At 41.3% G+C, this 23,625-nt stretch overlaps 1 protein-coding gene across 1 annotated transcript in view; it reads right to left on the reverse strand.

Moving 5' to 3' along the window:
* LOC120031851 (disks large homolog 2-like) overlaps positions 1-23,625 on the reverse strand; it is a 198,358-nt gene that overhangs the window by 157,882 nt on the left and 16,851 nt on the right. Inside the window, exons 2-3 of the mRNA XM_038977671.1 lie at positions 19,020-19,181; positions 5,267-5,281 (exon numbers count right to left, since the gene is read on the reverse strand). Coding sequence (XP_038833599.1) covers positions 5,267-5,281; positions 19,020-19,181 — 177 coding nt within the window. The remainder of the gene's footprint in view (positions 1-5,266; positions 5,282-19,019; positions 19,182-23,625) is intronic.

Here is a 23,625-nt window from a genome sequence, read left to right on the forward strand (position 1 = left end):
GGTGGCTTTGACAGAAGCATGTAAACAGGCTGAAGGAAAAACAGCTAATATCTACACAGACTCAAGGTATGCTTTCGGGGGTACCCATGATTTTGGATAAATATGGAAAAACGGAGGATTCATGACATCACTGGGAGCTCCTGTGAAGAATGGACCAGAGGTGATGGCTCTACTGAACGCTCTCCAGTTGCCGGCACAAGTTGCAATTTTGAAAATGAAAGCACATGGAAAAAATCTTTACAGACGAGAGTAAAGGTAACGACCTGGCTGACAGAGCTGCCAAGGCGGCTGCTAAGAGAACACCTCTGTCCCCTAAACTGATGAGGAAATACACCGTGGATACATTGCAACACAGAGACATGCAAAGCAATGCACCAAAAGATGAAGTGTGGGAATGGGTGGCTGCAGGATGCAAACACATAACAAAACCACAGGGTTGAGTCCGTTTGAGGTCGTCACAGGTCGACCCATTTACTACCAGGCTCGTTAGATTTGACAAAGGCAGACGTACACATTATGAGTAACACAATGTTTAACTATTGCATACAACTTTCTAAGGCAGTAGGGGAAGCAGACAGACAAGTAAAAGAGGTGTGGGGAATAACTCCCGAGGGGGGACATGACGTAGTGCCAGGACAGTGGGTGATGGCAAAAAAATATTTTAAAAAACGCAACAGACACATTAAGGCGAAAATGGGAAGGTCCTTATCAAGTTTTGTTCATAACAAGGTCAGCAGTAAAAGTCCAGGGCAAATCACGATTGATACATGTTACTCATTGCAAAGGTGTCAATTTTGATGACAAAGTGGAGCCTGGAGAATAAAGAACTGATTGATTAGCAGTCGGGGGCCAATCTCAGGTGAAGAAGCATAGTAAGATGATCAGAACCTGATAAGCTTCTATGTTGTACACCGCAGTCATCATATTAGGGATATCTAGGTGAAATGTCCACTTTTTCCTGAAAAATCGGGACATGCTTACTTAGGGAAATCTAAGTGAAATATACATTTCTCTTGAAACCAGGATATGTTCCTTTCACTTCTTTGTTTCCTTCGTTACAGGTTATGATAATCTACAGTCTGAAGCTGCAGAAATATCCCCTGACCCAAGGTCAGTACCTGATACGATACAAGATCACTGGTGAAGTGTTCAATAGAGACGTCCTTATCAACCAGTGGAACGGAAGAAGAATTCCTCACAACCGGCAGACTCTCTAATATAGTTATTTTATGTGGGACTGATACCGTGGTGGAACAGCTGGTCACTTTTAAAGGACTCTGTGAATGATTACCTTGCCAATAGGACGATTGAATATTATTGTTTTACAGAGAATTTTTGGGGGGGTGAGTGTCATCCCAATACAGGATGTGGTAGGAATCGTAAGGGTCATCATCATCACACCTGTTAATACTTAGTTTCTATAACTTTGTGTGAAATCTATTTCGTATTGCAAAGGCAAATAAAATATACTCTTTGTGTTTTATAGAAATGTAAGGTGTTTAATGTGAATGATTTTATGCTTACAGCTAATGTTTTTTTATACTGTCGATGGGTTCTATTGTTTTCTAAAAATACATTTTAAGTATATGTATTTTTTAAATGGTCTAGGGGGGAGTGTAAGAATATTGTAAGATAAATACACAACGCAGAGGACTAAAGGTCAAGAGGGAATTTACGATCAATGGAAATAGTTGTTTTTCACTTCAACATCTGTTTAGAATCGGTGTATGGGGTTCCAGTCCGGGACTCATAGCTACATGTGGCAAGTTCTCATTGGTCCAAATTGTCTATTGAGCCTGAAACGGGATACTTGGTATTTGGCCATTGGCCCAGTTTTACTGCAAGGAATTCTAATTGGTCAACCAAAGGCTTGGGTATTAACTACATCCTTTGTTCAGTGGAGAAACATTGAGAACAGGGAAGAATAAACATCTACCATCTACTTTCCAGCATAACAACTATGATTTGTTCTCTTTGAATAAATATATGGGGTCTGTGTTATTGAAGAATAACATCAACTGCTAACAATAGCTTTCACCTGGATTCACCTGGTCTGCCTATTTCATGGAAATAGCAGGTGTTCTTAATGTTTTGTACACTCAGTGTAGGTAATAGGGTGGCATTTCGGATGAAGCCACAGAATTGATCTGTTGCCTTATCTCTTAACAATCCAATCCAAAGAAGGTTAAAAAAAATGTCAGGGTGCTGCCAACTCTCATCAGATATTTCTTTATCTGAACTGGGGAAAGAGATGGGGAAAGTGAATACTAAAAAGTATTTCACAGTGAAATAATTAAATGTATGTGATACTATCCCACACAATCTCCAAATAATATTGAGGCATTTAAGCCCACAAAATATTACATCAGATACACAGGGTTCAAAAGAGCAGGCCTTAACAAGGAAAGTTACTGTCTATCAGTCAGGCAAGTTGAGCCAATGGCAAGTTGAGCAAATTGAAATGTTTTCTTCCCAGGCTTAATTCAAGGCATTATTGCTGGGATACGAGGTAACAACAGGACCTGGCCTATATAAATATCTATTTATTTAAGTACTAAGTGTTTGTTAGGTGTTAAGCCGGTGTAAAAAAAGATGATTAAAATGATTGAAAAACTTGCGATTGTGTTGAATTGTGTTTGGGAAATAAATATTAACATGGTTTTAAAAAGTTAGGTCATATTTAATTCAGAACAGAAATGTGTAGGCAGCCTAACTTACCCTGTCCTGCGGCTCAACTTACCCCATACCCGGTAAGTTGTGTGACAAGAGAACACTTTTTTTGGACAAGCTATGTTTTCAAAACTGTAATGTTAACATGAATTATGATGATTTCCAGGGATACACAGCATCCTGAAATATATGCAGATATACTGTAGTATCTTTGTTAGGAAGAATACTACATTTCCCTTGACAGAGTGATGCTGAATGTAATAAATGGCTCAACTTACCCCACTCTCCCCTACCTTAATCTAGATAATTAAGTATAAATGTGAATCTTATTAGTGGAATATGAATATCAGTTCTGTGCTGCTTTACCTTTGTTTTATTTTTCAAAAAACAAAACAAAGATTAAACTACAGCTATATTCGGCCAATGAGAGTTTCCTACAAAAAAAACATTTAATTATTTCAATCACATATTAAATGAACTCCAATGAAATCGCAGACAAATCCAAATATCTTGTCACTCAACAATATAGCTCCTGTGATAGACTAACGTCCTGTCCAGGGGGTGTACTTGTACATCAAGCTGCCTCATGCTACAGAAACAGGACATAGTCTCAGACAAGGCTGCCTACTTACAACAATCAAATTAAACTGTGAATGCTGTCTGTACTAATCAGTGTTGGTTACTATGTACACATTCTCCATTGACTCCCATTCTGGTCCCACATTGCCCCCAGCTGGCTGGTATTGTGTTCTGAGTTCAGGGGTGAAGTTTCCCCTAGGTACAGATCAAGGATCAGCTTCTCCTCCCCCAATCCTAACCTTAACCATTGAGGGGGAAAATGATAAACTGACCCAAGACCAGTGTAGGGGAAACTTCACCCTGCAGTGTGTGCTGAGCAACAATTGTTGTTTTAATTATGCTTATTTAAAACTGAACACTCAGCACCACCTGCTGTTCATTTACTTTATTACAATCAGGAAACACTGAATTCAAATGACTAACTAAAATCCAAGACAGTTGGCTTGCAAAGTAATCTCTTTAATAATTTCTCATTGGTTGAGTGCCATATCAACGACACTATCAATTACTTTATTTAACATGAATCAATGAATGTGTAAATCCTGTTCCATGAAGTCAAGCATGTCAGAAATTTATTCCCCTTCTTAAATGTTAAATAACTTTTTAAGTACATTAACAAGAGCATTATTCAGTATTATATCCCTTAAAAAACGAATTAAATCATTAGCTTTCTCTAGAAAAGTTTCTCAAATAGTCGAATGCATCCAACACAGATATGAAACAGCCCGTGTCACATTTAAATAAAAACAGATTGCTTTCCATCCCGATCAGGAATTTTAGGCAGTGAACACATGGGTCATGTTCATTAGGGCATGTAAGGGACAGATCTAAATTTACTGGGGGGAGGGGCGGGTCCAACTCAAGATGTAATAAATAAAAATGCACCCCCTCGCCAAAGTAAAACACATTTTCACATGACCCTCCCCTTGTACTGTAAAATAAATTGAACACCCTCCACCCTCATATGATGAACTCAAAATAATTATAACTGGAGCGACCTTGCGTTTATAAACGTGGATATCGATTTTGCCACTTTCAGCATGGTTTTGTGGCACAGTCGATGCCACACAGAGCTCCGGGCCAGAAGGTTGAGGGTTCACAGACCACCACAGACGAGTTCACTCTCCCTGCCTGTTTCATTACACTATGATCAGAGCCGGCTGCAAGCAATGATCAGCTAGGGTAAAATCAGGTTTTCTAATTATGTAAAACATATACAACTAATTTTCCACCAACAGGTTACTGTGCTAATACACCACACACACAACCAATAGACAAATCATTTACTGACTTCGGCCAGTTAAATATCACGGTTTGCGTTTTCAACACCACAATAAATAGACTATGTCAATCTTGACAAACAGAAAACACATCCCTCCCTACCTTAGGCTTACCCAGTATCGAAGGCTATCCGAATGTCATTCAACTTTTTGGTGTTTTGTAACAGATGTCTCTTTCCATTCATCAATTGGCCGCTGCACAATTTAGATTGAATGATTGATTGATTTGATATGTCAGTTAAAAAAATACATATATAGTGTACACAAATATTTTATTAAGAGACCAGAATTGCGCAATAAAGTCGGAGCCTTATTTCCATTGTGGTCCCTATTTGTTACATAAATACATATACAGTTACATAGATACAGACACAATTACAGAGATAGATGAAAACATGCTCAACCTCCAGATGAGTACGGGGGGGGGGAGTTTAAGTACAATTCTTACAAGCTTGTTTGGCTGGTAGCTTCTTTTGAAGACGTTTGGGGCTGCTGGTGAACCATGATGTGCTGGCATAATCAAAGTGACATTGGACTAGAGCACTTGCCAGTCTTTAGGGTGTCTGTAGCTAGGTTTCCATCCAATTGGCAACAGATCTTCATGTGAATATTCCCTCAACCTTCATAAAAACAATATGCCATTTCAGAGTGTCATTTAGGAAAATGTGGAGCTGGACAACATGACAGGGAAGATTTTAATTTACCGGACATTTGAGAAATGTAACGGACATCCATACGCATTCAGATTCAACCTGGCGCAGCCAGCACCATCAATAAACAATGGGTGTTGGCCAAATGAGCCATATTTACATGTCCTTAAAAACAATCTATTCCTTGTGTTTCAATGTGTAGCTTATTTCCTAAAACAAGAATTGTCCACCTCACGGTTGTTAGGAATTTTGTTAATAAATAGTTAAAACAAATTCTAGCTTTAGATAAAACTATAACAAATTGAACTCTGCATGCCTGGTGAAAAGAGATTTGTGTTGTGGGTCATAAAATAAGCAGAAAGGGTCGTTAAACTATGGTTGAACTGACCCAACTTAGCCCTGAGGTGTTAGATAAGGCTGTGGGTAACTTTTTAGGTCTTCCATTATCTTGAGTTGTCTGCTAAAGTGGTAATAAATTATAGTGAGCCTTCAGGATAATTGATTATATTATGTGTCATGTGTGTGTCCAGTGAAGTTAGAATGAACTTTTGAACCTGTTTTCTATTTGTCAGGACAATGAGACTCATTCTGTAACCTATGACGTCATATCTTGTATATAAACCTGTGTTTATGATCAAATGGCAGCGTGCTCCGAGAATAAACACTATTATCTAATTTTAATAAGACTGTATCCTGTCTATTTTATGTTAATAAGTATCTTACAAATTCTTATAAATAGACAGATTGAATTTAATTAATGAGTATATTGTAGGAATTATTTAATTCCACTAACAATTGGTCCTTCGAGTGGATTTCCAAACTTTGCCTCTGTCATCCGAAGATATTAGCCGGAAACCGTGCACGGGCGGGTCAAGACCCGTTATTTAAAGTCCTGGCCTCTGAATTGAGGTTAAAAAACAGGCCGGTATATATATATCTGAGGTCGACAGAGACGGTGACGGAATCAAACCGGCATTGCTTTTCCCAGTCTGCAAGACGAAGGTAAATAGTCTTTATTCTCGAATGTGGGGGGTATGATGTAAGTTATCTTTGATTTTAAGTTCTAAACGTGTTTAGCATTTATCAATAATGGTAGCTTCGCTATTCCAAACATATTGTGGGTTACTTGTATGACCGAAATACAAGGTAGGTCCGAAAAGACCTATGGTGGGTGCATTACCGGAAAAAAAATATTGGCCTTAAATGATCCGGGCCTTGCAAGCCGTGGGTTATTTAAGGAGGATATAGTAAGTGTTGTTAGATAGGACGGTCGTTTTGTACAAATAGGACAGCCATTAATTCAAAAGACATACCTAAATGAAGTTTTAACCTAAAACAGGTGAGGATAAATTAGGTGGTGAGAAGGCAGGGTAATCCTAGGCGAACGGAATAACTGATCCTATTCAATACTGAAAGGGAATATCCAAAAGGGTGGGAGGGAAACTTAATATAGCGAAGTGAGATTGGATAAATACAACCAGAGTTTGACCAGGGAAGTAAGTCCCCTGGGTAATAACTGATAGTTTAAAGTGAGATCTAATGTCCGATCAATAACAACGCTATAGATAAAGTTTCCAGGGAAGAGAATCATATAAATTCATACACATAGATTATAACTAGGTAACGGTAAAACGCACATAACATAGAAATATATTCACCTAGATTGTGAGAGCGGTAGGAAGTGGTAACACACACATAGAGAAATAAATGAATAAATAGAAAGACATAGATAGGTGATAAATACCATAACTACTAGTAAAGGCAAGGATTATCAAACATGGGTAGTAAATCCTCCAAGGAGGTCCCGGTATTAACGGGAGACCAGCGTTTTATGGAACTGAAAGATAAGAGGAATTTAGAATTCTGTCCAATGGAGTAAGTATTATGGATTTGATGGTAGGCTAAATGTTGAAAAACTAGAATTGCTTATCAAACAGATACATAAGGAGTGTGGTAAGGATGAGAAGAAGCAGAATAAACAGGGGTTAGCCACAGCTAGAGTCTGGCTTTCGGAAGCTAGGAAAAGAGTAGAGGGTAGTAACAGAAAGAAATCTAAAGAGAGCCAAGATACGCTGCACTCCGCTCCCACAGATGAAAAAGTTAGCCGAATGGGTGGGGGTGAGGGTAACAAACTATATCCTTCGCTAGGATACCAGATATACAGAGGTAATCCTGTTGATGAGATAGTAGTGGTGAGAATACGGCTGCAGGAGATAACGGTACAACCACCACCCAAAATTGTGGAGTCTGCTGAAGCCGAAGGGGGAATAGTCGGTGTGGAGAAAGAAAATAAGTCGAGAAAAGTGGGAAATGTGAGTCAAAAGAAAAAGAGAAAATGTTTTAATTGCAATAATTTAGGGCATATCGCCTGGGAGTGTAATATTCCCTGCACACATTGTGACAGGTTAGGACATAAACATCAAGATTGTAATTTAATTAAGAGGGAGGTCAGGCGCGGCTATCGGGAGAATAAGAGAGAGTCGAGAAACAACGAAAGCGAGAAAAATGGGAATTCTCACTGAGGAAAGGCTTGAGCTTTTAAATTAGGGATATTTTGTTGACTCGGGGTTGGAATTACGAATACAGATACATGTAAAGTGGGTTTAAATGCGAATAAGTTTTTGTTATTTACATGGCTTTGGTGGATCAGTGGTAGAATTCTCGCCTGGAACGCGAGAGTCTCGGGTTCGGTTCCCGGTAAATGTTTTGACTAGAATCCGAGTTTTTGATTGTAATTAAACTATTTGTATGTTTTGCCTAGAAAGGTATAGTTGCTAGTGTTTGTATAAGATATAAACTGAACGTTTTAATAGATTGTTTAGGTTAAATTAATAGACTAATTCATTCCACTTAAAAGAATAACGAAGCGAATTTCGATGCAAGACGATGTATGTTGCCTAAATTATATGTTTGAATAATGTATTGGGAATATAGTCGTAATTAAAATGCTGAATCAAGGAAGAGATAGTTACTAAATTCTAATGAATTCTAAAATAATAATGAAGAGAGAATTAATTGTATGGTGATAACGCAAAACTGCGTCGTTACGTTGAATACACATTTACGTTACTCAAATTAATTTGAAAGTAGTTTAGGGACAGACTCCCACTCTTTTCTGTACTTCTGGCAGTACAATTTTGATTGAGAGATGTTGTAAGTTCTGATTCAACAGATGTGATAAATTAGGTTTGGTTTATCGAACCCGTACTACTGTTGCTGCAGACAGCCAACAATTATTTACAATTCATTGAAAGTCGTTGCGGCTTGGGTCTGGGTTGAGCGCCTGTTGATGACATCACTCACAAGGCACTTTTGTCGCCACGGCAATGATGTTGTGACTGGGGTATGGCAGATAAAAGTGTTTGTGTCATTTAGAAGGAAAATGCGTCCATTATTGTTTTGAGTCACTTTTCAGAAGTTGATAAACATTTCCAGATACATTTTTAAAAGTAGCTGTAAATCGTCAGGGTAGTTAGGAAAGATGCTAAAAACTAGCAACAGATTCGCTAGGTGGGCATCATTGATTTATGGTGTTTATTGGACTATATTCACCTGTGTGAAGGGAGATCTGAATGTCTGAATCGTAAAACATAGTGATAATGGATTCTGATGGTTATTGATTATAAACATTGTATTCTGGTGTGTTTAAGTAGGATTCCTTCTTCCGGGACGGATGGAAGTTATCTAAAATATGTAAGTTGAAGGAGCCATGGGAAAATACGTTTACATTTTTATTAAATACCTGGGATTAAATTACTGATTTCTTACACTGAGAAATGTAAGACATTTGCGACAGAGGAAAAAAGTAATACGGTTAGATAATAAATATCAGGTTAATTGCATCTAAGGCTAACATGTTCACTTAAGTAGGCATATACATTGACGTTGTTTAAAACTTATGATTAATGATTTGAGGTAAAGAGGAATTATCATTAGGTTTGGTTAATAGTTCACTTTTGAGTTTCTGAATCGATGTAGCACAGTGAATGCTAGTTAGGCGTTTTGTGTTTTTCCTGGGAGAGTGGGAGTTTTATTGTCTCCTTGGATGTTTCCTGGGACTATTATCTTGAGATTGAGGAGTGAGATTGAGGCCATAAACGACCAAATTGGAAAGGGCCTGAAAGGTTTTTGTTTTTTCATTAAGGTTTGCAAATATACACACATAAAACATTTGTTAGGACTGTTTTGTTTTAGTGCAAAGGTATTTTAAAGGGGCATGCTCACATATGGAGTTTTATGAGTTTTTATCTTCTGAGTTTTAATTACACAAGTGAATTTTTTGATTTTAAGGATAAAGGGTTCTTTAAAATGTCTAGGAACATGACTATACAAGGGTGGTATAACCTTTGACCTTTATCATGGCTGTCTCTTGAAGTCTGATCAGCTTCGGGGGAGGGCCATGAAGATAATGCATTTGTGGTCATTTGGGATACTAGTTTTGAGGTAAATTAATTGACTATTATTGATTTGGTATTACAACTGGAAAAATCCCCTTTGTCATCAATAATAAATGAGGGAAGATATGATACATTGAGGTTTGGACAGGATATATTTTAAGCCAATAGGGCAGGAAAATACATAAGCATTAAAATTATTTATGAGAAGAAATAAGTTTTAGTTCTTAGGAGTGGTAATTTACTGTGGATAAGGTATCCACACTGTAAAACATATATTAATTATTTATGAGACTGAGTTTAAGTTTAACCAATATTATTATTTAATAAAAAACAGTGGACTCCTGGGGGAGAGAGCTTATTAGTAAAGAAAGGATTTGATATGGTTACCATTTGTTTTGGCCATTAGAAGATTTTTATTTAAATAGTATTAAAATTGACAGGGGTATATGACATGTGTGATGATTTGGGATTATTGATAGGTTGATTAAGGTTATGTAAGGATTTTAGAGATTGACACTATAAGACATGTTGTTTTTTTAAATCCATGATTTTAGATAAAGCTAAAACAGTGAGACACTTAGTTAATATTTGGATGGAACACATAGTTGTTATTGACATACAGAGGGGTCTGCCACGCACTGTTGAGATCTTGAAGGTTTGAGAGCAGAGTGGAGAGGGGGGACCAGGACATGAGCAAGGTAGGCTGTGAAATAAGATAGGTGAGAAAAGGGATACGGTTTAAATCAATAAATATATATATACACTGCTCAAAAAAATAAAGGGAACACTTAAACAACACAATGTAACTCCAAGTCAATCACACTTCTGTGAAATCAAACTGTCCACTTAGGAAGCAACACTGATTGACAATAAATTTCACATGCTGTTGTGCAAATGGAATAGACAAAAGGTGGAAATTATAGGCAATTAGCAAGACACCCCCAATAAAGGAATGGTGCAGCAGGTGGTGACCACAGACCACTTCTCAGTTCCTATGCTTCCTGGCTGATGTGTTGGTCACTTTTGAATGCTGGCGGTGCTTTCACTCTAGTGGTAGCATGAGACGGAGTCTACAACCCACACAAGTGGCTCAGGTAGTGCAGTTCATCCAGGATGGCACATCAATGCGAGCTGTGGCAAAAAGGTTTGCTGTGTCTGTCAGCGTAGTGTCCAGAGCATGGAGGCGCTACCAGGAGACAGGCCAGTACATCAGGAGACGTGGAGGAGGCCGTAGGAGGGCAACAACCCAGCAGCAGGACCGTTACCTCCGCCTTTGTGCAAGGATGTGCACTGCCAGAGCCCTGCAAAATGACCTCCAGCAGGCCACAAATGTGCATGTGTCAGCATATGGTCTCACAAGGGGTCTGAGGATCTTATCTCGGTACCTAATGGCAGTCAGGCTACCTCTGGCGAGCACATGGAGGACTGTGCGGCCCCACAAAGAAATGCCACCCCACACCATGACTGACCCACCGCCAAACCGGTCATGCTGGAGGATGTTGCAGGCAGCAGAACGTTCTCCACGGCGTCTCCAGACTCTGTCACGTCTGTCACATGTGCTCATGTGCTCAGTGTGAACCTGCTTTCATCTGTGAAGAGCACAGGGCGCCAGTGGCGAATTTGCCAATCTTGGTGTTCTCTGGCAAATGCCAAACGTCCTGCACGGTGTTGGGTTGTAAGCACAACCCCCACCTGTGGACGTCGGGCCCTCATACCACCCTCATGGAGTCTGTTTCTGACCCTTTGAGCAGACACATGCACATTTGTGGCCTGCTGGAGGTCATTTTGCAGTGCTCTGGCAGTGCACCTCCTTGCACAAAGGCGGAGGTAACGGTCCTGCTGCTGGGTTGTTGCCCTCCTACGGCCTCCTCCACGTCTCCTGATGTACTGGCCTGTCTCCTGGTAGCGCCTCCATGCTCTGGACACTACGCTGACAGACACAGCAAACCTTTTTGCCACAGCTCGCATTGATGTGCCATCCTGGATGAACTGCACTACCTGAGCCACTTGTGTGGGTTGTAGACTCCGTCTCATGCTACCACTAGAGTGAAAGCACCGCCAGCATTCAAAAGTGACCAACACATCAGCCAGGAAGCATAGGAACTGAGAAGTGGTCTGTGGTCACCACCTGCTGCACCATTCCTTTATTGGGGGTGTCTTGCTAATTGCCTATAATTTCCACCTTTTGTCTATTCCATTTGCACAACAGCATGTGAAATTTATTGTCAATCAGTGTTGCTTCCTAAGTGGACAGTTTGATTTCACAGAAGTGTGATTGACTTGGAGTTACATTGTGTTGTTTAAGTGTTCCCTTTATTTTTTTGAGCAGTGTATTTAAGAACATATATAAGCAGCACAGATACTTTTTTAAGTAGATAAGTAACTTGACAGAGAATTGGAAAAGGATAGATATGAATGGACGCCCAAGGGAGAATTGAACATGCGGCGAATGAAAGGGGCGTTCCTACATGATAATGTCAGACATAAGGATAATTTACACTAATTTTACCTAAGTCATTGGTTAGGTTAGGCAAGGTTAGGCAAAGGGGGGATGGGTAAGTTGTGGTCTAGGATAGGATGTGGCCTATTGGATGATAAACTAATTTAAAAAAAAATCTAGCTAAATAAGCAGATATAGAAATAGAAAGTATTGTTAATTACATGAAAAGGTTGTTTGTTTAACCAAACCTGTATGTCCAAGATTTTATGCACTACAGGTGAATTACAGGTGAAGTCACTCAATCCAGTCCCTGAGGCCTGTTGGGGGGACCATACCAAGGACTCCTGGTAACAGCTAGCTGAAAGAGCTACCCGGATTCATATCACACTGCGGGAGGGTAAGACACATTGACACTGTCGAACAAGCACAGTGTCCGAGAGGAGAACTGGAATTAACAGAATTCCGGGGGCCATCTCTCGGATGAAGATTTCCTTTTCCCGTCATTCCATTCCTGTGTTTGTTCATAGAAGTGAAGGTGTGTCTGGCTTCTTGCTGATGATGTTTTCTCTGGGAGAGGGTGGGGCTTTATAGGTGGGCGGTCCATCCTGAGCTGTCTGGTTGTGGGAGCCATATTCCTGATACACCATGAACCCCAAGAAGGCCAGAGGGTAATATTGACACATAGTTAGACAATGAGGATTTTGTATTAACCAAGCATAAGAGATCACTTGATCTGGATAAACAGGAAGTGAGAGTGGGATTGGGAAGGAAGTCTCAGTGGAGTTCTATGTAGACCAAATGGGGCCTCTGACTCCTTGGAAGTTTAGGACTAAGAGCAGCCATTGTGGAAGACATCTATGAAAGTCCCTGTGTAGCTCATGGAAACAGGTTATAGCTCACATCATGAGGGCTACATAAATCTACATACCCAGTATGGAAGATGGAGAGTAGTGAAAGTAAGGGTTTCAGTTGACAACCTAGTGCCATTCCGAGTACGAGAAGTTAGAGCAGATGATAGTCAGCCAGAATACAAGCAGAGCCCCAGACAAAGCAGATACTGACCGTAGAGTTGTCCAGAGCCAAGGTCGATGTGGATGGTTCAGATGAAAGATTTTAAGGAAGTGATTGAGGTGGAAACTGTTATGGGATTCTAACCTATGGTTAGGCATGCCTCAGCAAAACCTCAGTTCATAACCATTTCCTTTCCAATTGATGGAATTGCTACACCCATGGAATGGCCTGTATGATAAAGCGGTTCAAGAGGGCAGGAAGCTGAACTATGACAGTTGCATTGATCTGTGATATGTGTCCCCAGGTGCCGATTACATCCAGATTTTCTCTTTCACAGTGACAGGATTTTATGGATCGCTACATAACACACGGATGAGAAGTAGGGGAAGTCAGTACATGCAATAGGACTGAGAATGTTACAACCGAGAAGACAATGAGGGACCTGACTGGCAGATGAAAAGGTTTAGAGTGTGGAGGTATGAAGCTGTGACCTAACCTGCCTACCAATTGGAACGGTAGTTGTGCACTAGTGCAGTTAGGCATGCTCTTTACCCTTATCCAGATCCAATTCAAAGCGAAGAATTAGATCATAGCAGGATTAGAGTCAAGTATTTTCTAGTGGTCCACTCTCAATAAGAATGTGGACTAGATCAATTATACCAGAGATGTAATGAATGGCTTGGCAGAATAGAATAGAATCGTTAATAGATATGTTATAGGCAGAAAAGGGTGGGGTTTGTGTGTTATTCGGGTCGATGTGCTGTACGTTTATCCCAAGTAACACAGCTCCGGATGGATCAGTGACCAAGGCCTTGGCAGGTTTAACCACCCTAGCTCACGAGTTGGCAGTGACCTCAGGGGTGGATACTTTTCTGACTAATTGGTTTGACAGTATGTTTGGGAAATGGAAAAATTTCATGATTACTGTGTTATGGGCTACCTTCACATGTGTGACTGTATTAGTTTTGTGTGGATGTGGTTTGATTCCGTGTGTGAAAGTTCTCATTTCCAGGATTCTGGAGAAATCAATGACACAACAGATGATGAAGTACGGATCAATTCTAAGCTCTGACCAGTGGAAGGATGAATGTATGGGGCCGGATCTAGTGGAGAACGATTCCGGATCTTTTAATTATGAGGAACCGAGATTGGATGAAACTGTATTTGACGTTTAGAGAATTTAGACGGTTACATGTTTCAATGTATAGACTGTTTCTTTAATGAAGATTGTAACGAAAATCCTAAATATAGAGTTATGTTTCTGATGAAGGTTAGAACAGTCATTGATGTTGATGGAGTGTAAATACATGTATTGATGTGGTTTTATTCTTGTATAACATTTATGTTTCTATATGATATTTGATATGTAGCTATGAATTGTTTTGTTATTTAGGGTGGATTGTTAGGAATTTTGTTAATAAATAGTTAAAACAAATTCTAGCTTTAGATAAAACTATAACAAATTGAACTCTGCGTGCCTGGTGAAAAGAGATTTGTGTTGTGGGTCATAAAATAAGCAGAAAGGGTCGTTAAACTATGGTTGAACTGACCCAACTTAGCCCTGAGGTGTTAGATAAGGCTGTGGGTAACTTTTTAGGTCTTCCATTATCTTGAGTTGTCTGCTAAAGTGGTAATAAATTATAGTGAGCCTTCAGGATAATTGATTATATTATGTGTCATGTGTGTGTCCAGTGAAGTTAGAATGAACTTTTGAACCTGTTTTCTATTTGTCAGGACAATGAGACTCATTCTGTAACCTATGACGTCATATCTTGTATATAAACCTGTGTTTATGATCAAATGGCAGCGTGCTCCGAGAATAAACACTATTATCTAATTTTAATAAGACTGTATCCTGTCTATTTTATGTTAATAAGTATCTTACAAATTCTTATAAATAGACAGATTGAATTTAATTAATGAGTATATTGTAGGAATTATTTAATTCCACTAACAACGGTTCAGCTATCAGAGATTTGAGCACCATCTGTATCAGGGCATTGCATGCAAAAGCCTATAGGCTTTGGTGTCCACTGTATGATATTAATATTGAAATTCATATTTAAATAAATATATTATATATGTATATACACACAGTTGACAGTGCATGTCAGAGCAAAAACCAAGCCATGAGGTCGAAGGAATTGTCAATAGAGCTCGACATAGGATTGTGTCAAGGCACAGATCTGGGAAAGGGTACCAAAACATTTCTGCAGCATTGAAAGTCCTCAAGAACAAAGTGGCCTCCATCATTCTTAAATGGAACTCTTCCTAGAGTTGGCCGCCTGGCCAAACTGAGCAATCGGGGGAGAAGGGCCTTTGTCAGGGAGGTGATCAAGAACCTGATGGTCACTCTGACAGAGCTCTAGAGTTCCTCTGAGGAGATGGGAGAACCTTCCAGAAGGACAACCATCTCTGCAGCACTCCACCAATAAGCCCTTTATGGTAGATTGGCCAGACGGAAGCCACTCCTCAGTAAAAGGCACATGACAGCCCGATTGGAGTTAGACAAAAGGCACCTAAAGACTTTCAGACCATGAGAAACAAGATTCTCTGGTCTGAAGAAACCAAGATGGAACTCTTTGGCCTGAATGCCAAGTGTCACGTCTGGAAGAAACCTGGCACCATCCCTACGGTGAAGCATGGTGGTGGCAGCATCAAGCTGTGGGGATGTTTTTCAGCGGCAGGGACTGCAAAACAAGTCAGGATCGAAACAAAGATGAACAGAGCAAATTACAGAGATCCTTGATGAACACCTGCTCCAGAGCGCTCAGGACCTCAGACTGGGGCGAAGGTCACCTTCCAACAGGACAACGACCCTAAGCACACAGCAAAGACAACGCAAGAATGGCTTCGGGACAAGACTCTGAATGTCCTTGAGTGGCCCAGCCAGACCCCGGACTTGAACCCGATCGAACATCGCTGGAGAGACCTGAAAAAAGCTGTGCAGCACCGCTCCCCATCCAACCTGACAGATTTTGAGAGTATCTGCAGAGAAGAATGGCATGATGGCGCCGGAGGGGATGGCTGCCGTCTTATCGGCTCTTAACCAACCATGCTATTTTGTTAGTTTTTTTGCGTTGTTCGTAACCTGTTTTGTCCATAATGTTGCTGCTACTGTCTCTTATGACCGAAAAGAGCTTCTGGACATCAGTACTGCGATTACTCAACTCAGATTAGACAAAGAGTTTTTCTTCAATGAGTCGGACGAGAGGGATATACTACAGACACCCGACCATGCCCAGATCCCCGTGATTCGCTGGGAAAGGAAACGTAGGTTTCGCGGAAAAAGATCAGGGTGCCTTGTGAGGATCAGGTGACGAGTGGCTAATCTTCCTTTAACTTCAGTCCTGATAGCTAACATTCAATCGCTGGAAAATAAATGGGACGAACTGAAAGCACGTATATCCTATCGATGGGACATTAAAAACTGTAATATATTATGTTTCACAGAGTCGTGGCTGAACGACGACATTAAGAACATACAGCTGGCGGGTTATACACTCTATCGGCAGGACAGAACAGCAGCCTCTGGTAAGACACAGGTGGGGGCTTATGCATATATGTAAACAACAGCTGGTGCACCATATCTAAGGAAGTCTCTAGGTTTTGCTCGCCTGAGGTAGAGTATCTCATGATAAACTGTAGACCACACTATCTACCAAGAGAGATTTCATCTGTATTTTTCGGAGCTGTCTACATACCACCACAGATCGATGCTGGCAGTAAAACCACACTCAATGAGCTGTATACCGCCATAAGCAAACAGGAAAACGTTCATCCAGATGCGGCGGTCCTTGTGGCTGGGGACTTTAATGCAAGGAAACTAAAATCAGTTTTACCTCATTTCTATCAGCATGTTAAATGTGCAACCAGAGGGGGAAAAAAATTCTAGACCACCTATACTCCACACACAGAGACGTGTACAAAGCTCTCCCTCACCCTCCATTTGGCAAATCTGACCATAATTCTATCCTCCTAATTCCTGCTTACAAACTAAAATTAAAGCAGGAAAATCCAGTGACTCGGTGTATAAAAAAGTGGTCAGATGAAGCAGATGATAAACTACAGGACTGTTTTGCGAGTACAGACTGGAATATGTTCTGGGATTCTTCTGATGGCATTGAGGAGTACACTACATCAGTCGCTGGCTTTATCAATAAGTGCATTGAGGACGTCGCCCCCACAATGACTGCACGTACATACCCCAACCAGAAGCAATGGATTACAGGCAACATTCACACTGAGCTAAAGGGTAGAGCTACCACTTTCAAGGAGCGGGACTCTGACCCGGAAGCTTATAAGAAATCCCACAATGCCCTCGGACGAACCATCAAACAGGCAAAGAGTCAATACAGGACTAAGATCAAATCATACTACACCGGCTCAGACGCTCGTCAAAAGTGGTAGGGCTTGCAAACTATTACAGACTACAAAGGGAAGCACAGCCGAGAGCTACCCAGTGACACTAGCCTACTAGATGAGCTAAATAACTTCTATGCTCGCTTCAAGGCAAGTAACACTGAAACATGCATGAGAGCATCAGCTGTTCCGGACGACTGTGTGATCTCGCTCTCCGCAGCCAATGTGAGTAAGACCTTTAAACAGGCCACAGGGCCTGAAGGATTACCAGAATGTGTGCTTGCATGCACTGACCAACTGGCAAGTGTCTTCACTGACATTTTCAACCTCTCCCTGTCTGAGTATGTAATAACAACATGCTTCAAGCAGACCACCCTGTGCTCAAGAACACTAAGGTAACCTGCCTAAATTACTACCGACCCGTAGCACTCACGTCTGTAGCCATGAAATGCTTTGAAAGGCTGGTCATGGCTCACATCAACACCATTATCCAAGAAACCCTAGACCCACTCCAATTTGCATACCTCACCAACAGATCAACAGATGATGCAATCTCTATTGCACTCCACACTGCCCTTTCATACCTGGACATAAAGGAACACCTATGTGAGAATGCTATTCACCGGCATGCATTTCTTTATGTCAGATGACTACTGCATCTACTATACAGATATAGACGTACAGAAGGTGTGTAATTCGTAACAAATTTTACCTAATATTTTGTATAAAGATAAGCATTACATTGTTAGATTATAGGAGTAACTCTGGTAGGCCTGAAAATGTCACCTCAAGTTTAACTGTTGGAGTCAGTTGGAGCGCCGGGGCGCACTGCCTTGATATCATAGGCCTGTAGTAGCTAAAGCTTAATAATAGCCACACCATACAAAACCTTCACAAACATTTCAAAAATCTATTAGGGTAATATCAAAAGTATGTCGAGCCATTGTTTATAGGGAAAATACGAGCAGAAGTGCAAATGTAAACCAGGGAAAAAACGCACTACCCTCCCCTGTGCCCCTCCAAAAAAAAAAAAAAAAGTTTGACTACCCTCCCATATTTTGGACCACCCCTCCCCAGTACATTTCGATCTGTCCCTAATGGACAATTATTTAAAGGATTTCTTACTGGACAAGTTCAGGTAGTCCCTCCCTGTTTGTCAATTTTCTTACATTTGGTGCCTAATAAAATGACCACGACGATGTTCTTGTGTTAGCAGTAGGGTACTGAGTTGCACTTATGAGAGGCTTACTGATGACTCAGGGTAGGAATCACAATGGCTTTTGAATGACTCAAGAGATTAATAGAAGGAATGGCTAAGAGGAATGAGAGAAAGAGATGGTAAGAAATAAACGGAAAGAAACAAAGAACAAGAGAGAGATAAGAAATGAAACTTGAGGGGACAAAAGAAAAAGAACAAGAGAGCGAGAGAGAGAGAGAGAAAGAGAGAAAGAGAGAGATAGGGAGGAACATGGAGTCCACCATGTTGGCAGTCATGCATGGTGTGGTTTGGCGAGATCTCGCCAATGAGAAAAACACTGGTTGAAAATATGTAATTTTTGCAGTTGAAATTACGTATTTTCAGACAGTTTTGCTCACTGGATTAGGGGTGCCGGAGAGGACGTTTGCTAACCTTGAGCGGGGAGATATGGGAGTGGGACACATAGCCATGCACATTCTCAATCTCTGAGAGGTTCTTCTCCGACACGTGCACCAACTCAGGGGCGCGCACCTCGTTGGTCAGCCGCGGGAACCCGTGCTCAGGCGGAGAGTCCTCATCTTCATAGCGATACTGCTTTAGAACGGAGGAAGAAGTGAAGGAGAAAAGGAGCACAGTGGAAAAGGGAAAAGAAACAGTAAAAAGTCAATCAGAATGACAACAATAATAGACAGACATATATTTAAGTTCCACTTTGTGAACCATGCTGTTTGTAGATAAATGTTACAAAGTAACATAATACATTGACTAGGCTACATGTGTAGCCCAATTCTGTGGCCTAATGAAGTGAATGAGGAATCCTGTGATGGTTCCCATATGATTTATATGGTACTTCACCACTACTAAACTCTTGTGAAATGACAGTGAAAGCTTTGTCCCATTGGGGGCCTAGGGATAGAAGGGGAAGGGAGGTCTTTGCCAGCAGGTGTGAATCTATGACAGTGTATTTAAGTGTGAACATGTGGGCCCTACCAGATGATGTCAGAATGCAAAATGATGGGTGAACTGAAACATGGTAGCCTTGTTGAAATTGGAATGTAAAGTGAGAAAGTTGCACTTCTTTTCATAAGTCCTTTTTGTGAAATAACTAGCGCCGGGATTCAATCAAAGCCGTGTTGTGGACAAATGCATTTAAATACAATTTCCCTCACCCTCGCGGATATGGCATTCACAGTAAAGCTGCAGATGACGGCTCAAGCAATAATTCCCTTTAAAAGTGAAGTGCAGTGCGCTTGTCGACAACTCTCCTTGGATTCAATTCTGGCTTAGGTGAACATTGCTACATTTAGTCGCAATAACAAAAGACTAAATGTAGTCTTTTGTTCTGGCTCCTGACCAATACTGTGATTTTGTGTGTTTTTTTTGTACGGAATGTTTCCGCCATCTTTTCCTATGACCGAAAAGAGCTTCTGAACATCAGAACAGTGATCAGTAACCTCAATTTGGATGAAGATTTCTACTTTTGTACCAACAAGTCAGTAGCGGAGGACATACTTCTCACTCTGGACTAGGCCCTAATCCCCGAGACTCGGAAAAGAAAACGGCTGCATATGAGGGGCCAACATGTGGGCACCCTGACGAAATTACGTTGGCTAGTACATAAACCGTTTCTACCCTCCGTTCTACTGGTGAACGTACAATCTCTGGAGAACAAACTGGACAAGCTCCGTTCAAGACTGTCCTATCAACGGGACCTGAAGAAATGTGATATCCTATGTTTCTCGAAGTCATGGCTGAAGAAGGACATGGATAATATACAGTGCCCTTGGAAAGTATTCAGACCCCTTGACTTATTCCGCATTTTGTTAGCTTACAGACTTATTATGAAATGTATTAAATTGTTTTTTTCCCTCATCAATCTACACACAATACCCCATGACGACAAAGCAAAAACATTTTTGCTAATTTGTTACAAACAAAAACCGAAAATATCACAATTACAAAAATATTCAGACCCTTTACTCAGTACTTTGTTGAAGCCCCTTTGGCAGCGATTACAGCCTTGAGTCTTCTTGGGTATGACGCTACAAGCTTGGCACACCTGTATTTGGGGAGTTTCTCCCATTCTTCTCTGCAGATCCTCTCAAACTCTGTCAGGTTGGATGGGGAGCGTTGCTGCATAGCTATTTTCAGGTCTCTCCAAAGATGTTCAATCTGGTTCAAGTACAGGCTCTGGCTGGGACATTGAAGGACTTTGACAGACTTGTCCCGAAGCCACTCCTGCGTTGTCTTGGCTGTGTGCTTAGGGTCGTTGTCCTGTTGGAAGGTGAACCTTCGCCCCCAGTCTGAGGTCCCGAGTGTTCTGGAGCAGGTTTTCATCAAGGATCTCTTTGTACTTTGCTCTGTTCATCTTTGCCTTGATCCTGACTAGTCTCCCAGTCCCCGCCTTCTGAAAAACATCCCCCATAGCGTGATGCTGCCACCACCATGCTTCACTGTAGGGATGGTGCCAGGTTTCCTCCAGACTTGACACTTGGCATTCAGGCCAAAGAGTTCAATCTTGGTTCAATCTTTACTGAGGAGTGGCTTCCGTCTGGCCAATCTACCGTAAAGGCCTGATTGGTGGAGTGCTGCAGTGATGGTTGTCCTTCTGGAAGGTTCTCCCATCACCACAGAGGAACTCTAGAGCTCTGTCAGAGTGACCATCGGGTTCTTGGTCACCTTCCTGACCAAGGCCCTTCTCCCCCGATTTCTCAGTTTGGCCAGGCGTCCAGAGAGTCTTTGTAGTTCTAAACTTCTTCCATTTAAGAATGATGGAGGCCACTGTGTTCTTGGGGACCTTCAATGCTGCAGAAATGTTTCGGTAACCTTCACCAGATCTGTGTCTCGGAGCTCTATTGACAATTCATTTGACCTCATGGCTTGGTTTTTTCTCTGACATGCACTGTCAACTGTGGAACCTTATATAGACAGGTGTGTGCCTTTCCAAATCATGTCCAATCATTTACCATAGGTGGACTCCAATCAAGTTGTAGAAACATCAAGGATGATCAATAGAAAAAGGATGCACCTGAGCTCAATTTCGTGTCTCACAGCAAAGGGTCTGAATACTTATGTAAATAAGGTATGTCAGTTTTTTTTAATATACATTTGCCAACATTTCTAAAAAACAGTTTTTTTGCTTTGTCATTATGGGGTATTGTGTTTTTATTTATTTAATCAATTTTAGAATAAGGCTGTAAAGTAACAAAATGTGGAGAAAGTCAAGGGGTCTGAATACTTTCTGAAGACACAGTATATCTAGTTGTTTTTTCTATGCATTAGCAGGACAGAATGGTAGCGCCGGGTAAGCTCAAAGGGGGAGGTGTGTGTCTCTTTGTTAACAACAGCTGATGCGCAATCTCTAATATTAAGGAAGTGTCATGGTTTGCCTGAGTTAGAATACCTCATGATAAGCTGTAGACCATACTATTAACCAAGAGAGATTTCATCTATATTTTTTGTAGCTGTCTATTTATCACCACAAACCGATGCTGGCACTAAGACCGCACTCAACGAGCTGTATACCACCATAAGCAAACAAGAAAATGCTCATCCAGATGCAGCGCTCCTAGTGGCCAGTGATTTTAAAGCAGGGAAACTGAAATCCATTTTACCTCATTTCTACCAGCATGTAACATGTGCAACTTGAACTTGAAAAAACTCTAGACAACCTTTACTCCACACACAGAAAAACACATACAAATCTCTCCCTTGGCAAATCTGAACTATATCATCCTGATTCCTGCTTACAATCAAAAACTCAAAAAGGAAGTACCAGTGACAAGCTCAATATGGAAGTGGTCAGATGAAGTGGATGCTAAGCTACAGGACTGTTTCGCTAACACAGACTGGAATAGGTTCCGGGATCCATCTGATGGCATTGAGGAGTTTACCACATCAGTCTCCTGCTTCATTAATAAGTGCATCTACAATGTCGTCTCCACAGTGACCCTACGTACATATCCCAACTAGAAGCCATGGATTACAGGCAACATCTGCACCGAGCTAAAGGCTAGAGCTGCTGCTTTCAAGGAGCGGGACACTAATCCAGACGCTTATAAGAAATCCAGCTACATCCTCTGACGAACCATCAAACAGGCAAATCATCAATACAGGGCCAAGATCGAATCCTACTACACCAGCTCGGATGAGGCAGGGTTTGAAAACTTTCATGGATTACAAAGGGAAACCCAGACGCCTTGTTGCCCAGTGACGCAAGTTTATCAGACATGCTAAATACCTTTGATGTTCGCTTCGAGGCAAGCAACACTGAATCATGCATGAGAGCACCAGCTGTTCCAGACGACTCTATGATCATGTTCTACATAGCCGATGTAAGACCTTTAAACAGGTTAACATTCACAAGGCCGCAGGGCCAGAAGGATTACCAGGAAGCGTAATTAGAGCATGCGCTGACCAGCTGACGAGTGTCTTCACTGACATTTTCAACCGCTCTTTGGCCCAGTCTGTAATAACTACATGTTTCAATCAGACCCCCATAGCCCTGTGCCCAAGAACACGAAGGTAATGTGTCTAAATGACTATCGACCTGTAGCACTCACATCTGTAGCCATGAAATGCTTTGAAAGGCTGGTCATGGCTCACATCAACACCATCATCGCAGACACCCTGGACCCACTCCAATTCGCATACCGCCTCAACAGATCCACAGATGACGCAATCTCAATCGCACTCCACACCGCCCTTTCTCACCTGGACAAAAGGAACACCTATGTGAGAATGCTGTTCATTGACTACAACTCAGCGTTCAACACCATAGTGGCCTCCAAGCTCATCACAAACCTAAGGACCCTGGGACTAAACACCTCTCTCTGCAGCTGGATCCTGGACTTCCAGATGGGCCACCCCCAGGTGGTGAGGGAATTCAACAACACATCTGCTATGCTAACCCTCAACACAGGGGCCCCTCAGGGGTGCATGCCTAGTCCCCTCTTGTACTCCCTGTTCACCCATGACTGCAAGACTCCAACAACATCATTACATTTTCAGACGACACGGCAGTGGTAGGCCTGATCAC

This window comes from Salvelinus namaycush, chromosome 3, assembly GCF_016432855.1.
Source record: "Salvelinus namaycush isolate Seneca chromosome 3, SaNama_1.0, whole genome shotgun sequence".
Lineage (NCBI taxonomy): Eukaryota > Metazoa > Chordata > Actinopteri > Salmoniformes > Salmonidae > Salvelinus > Salvelinus namaycush.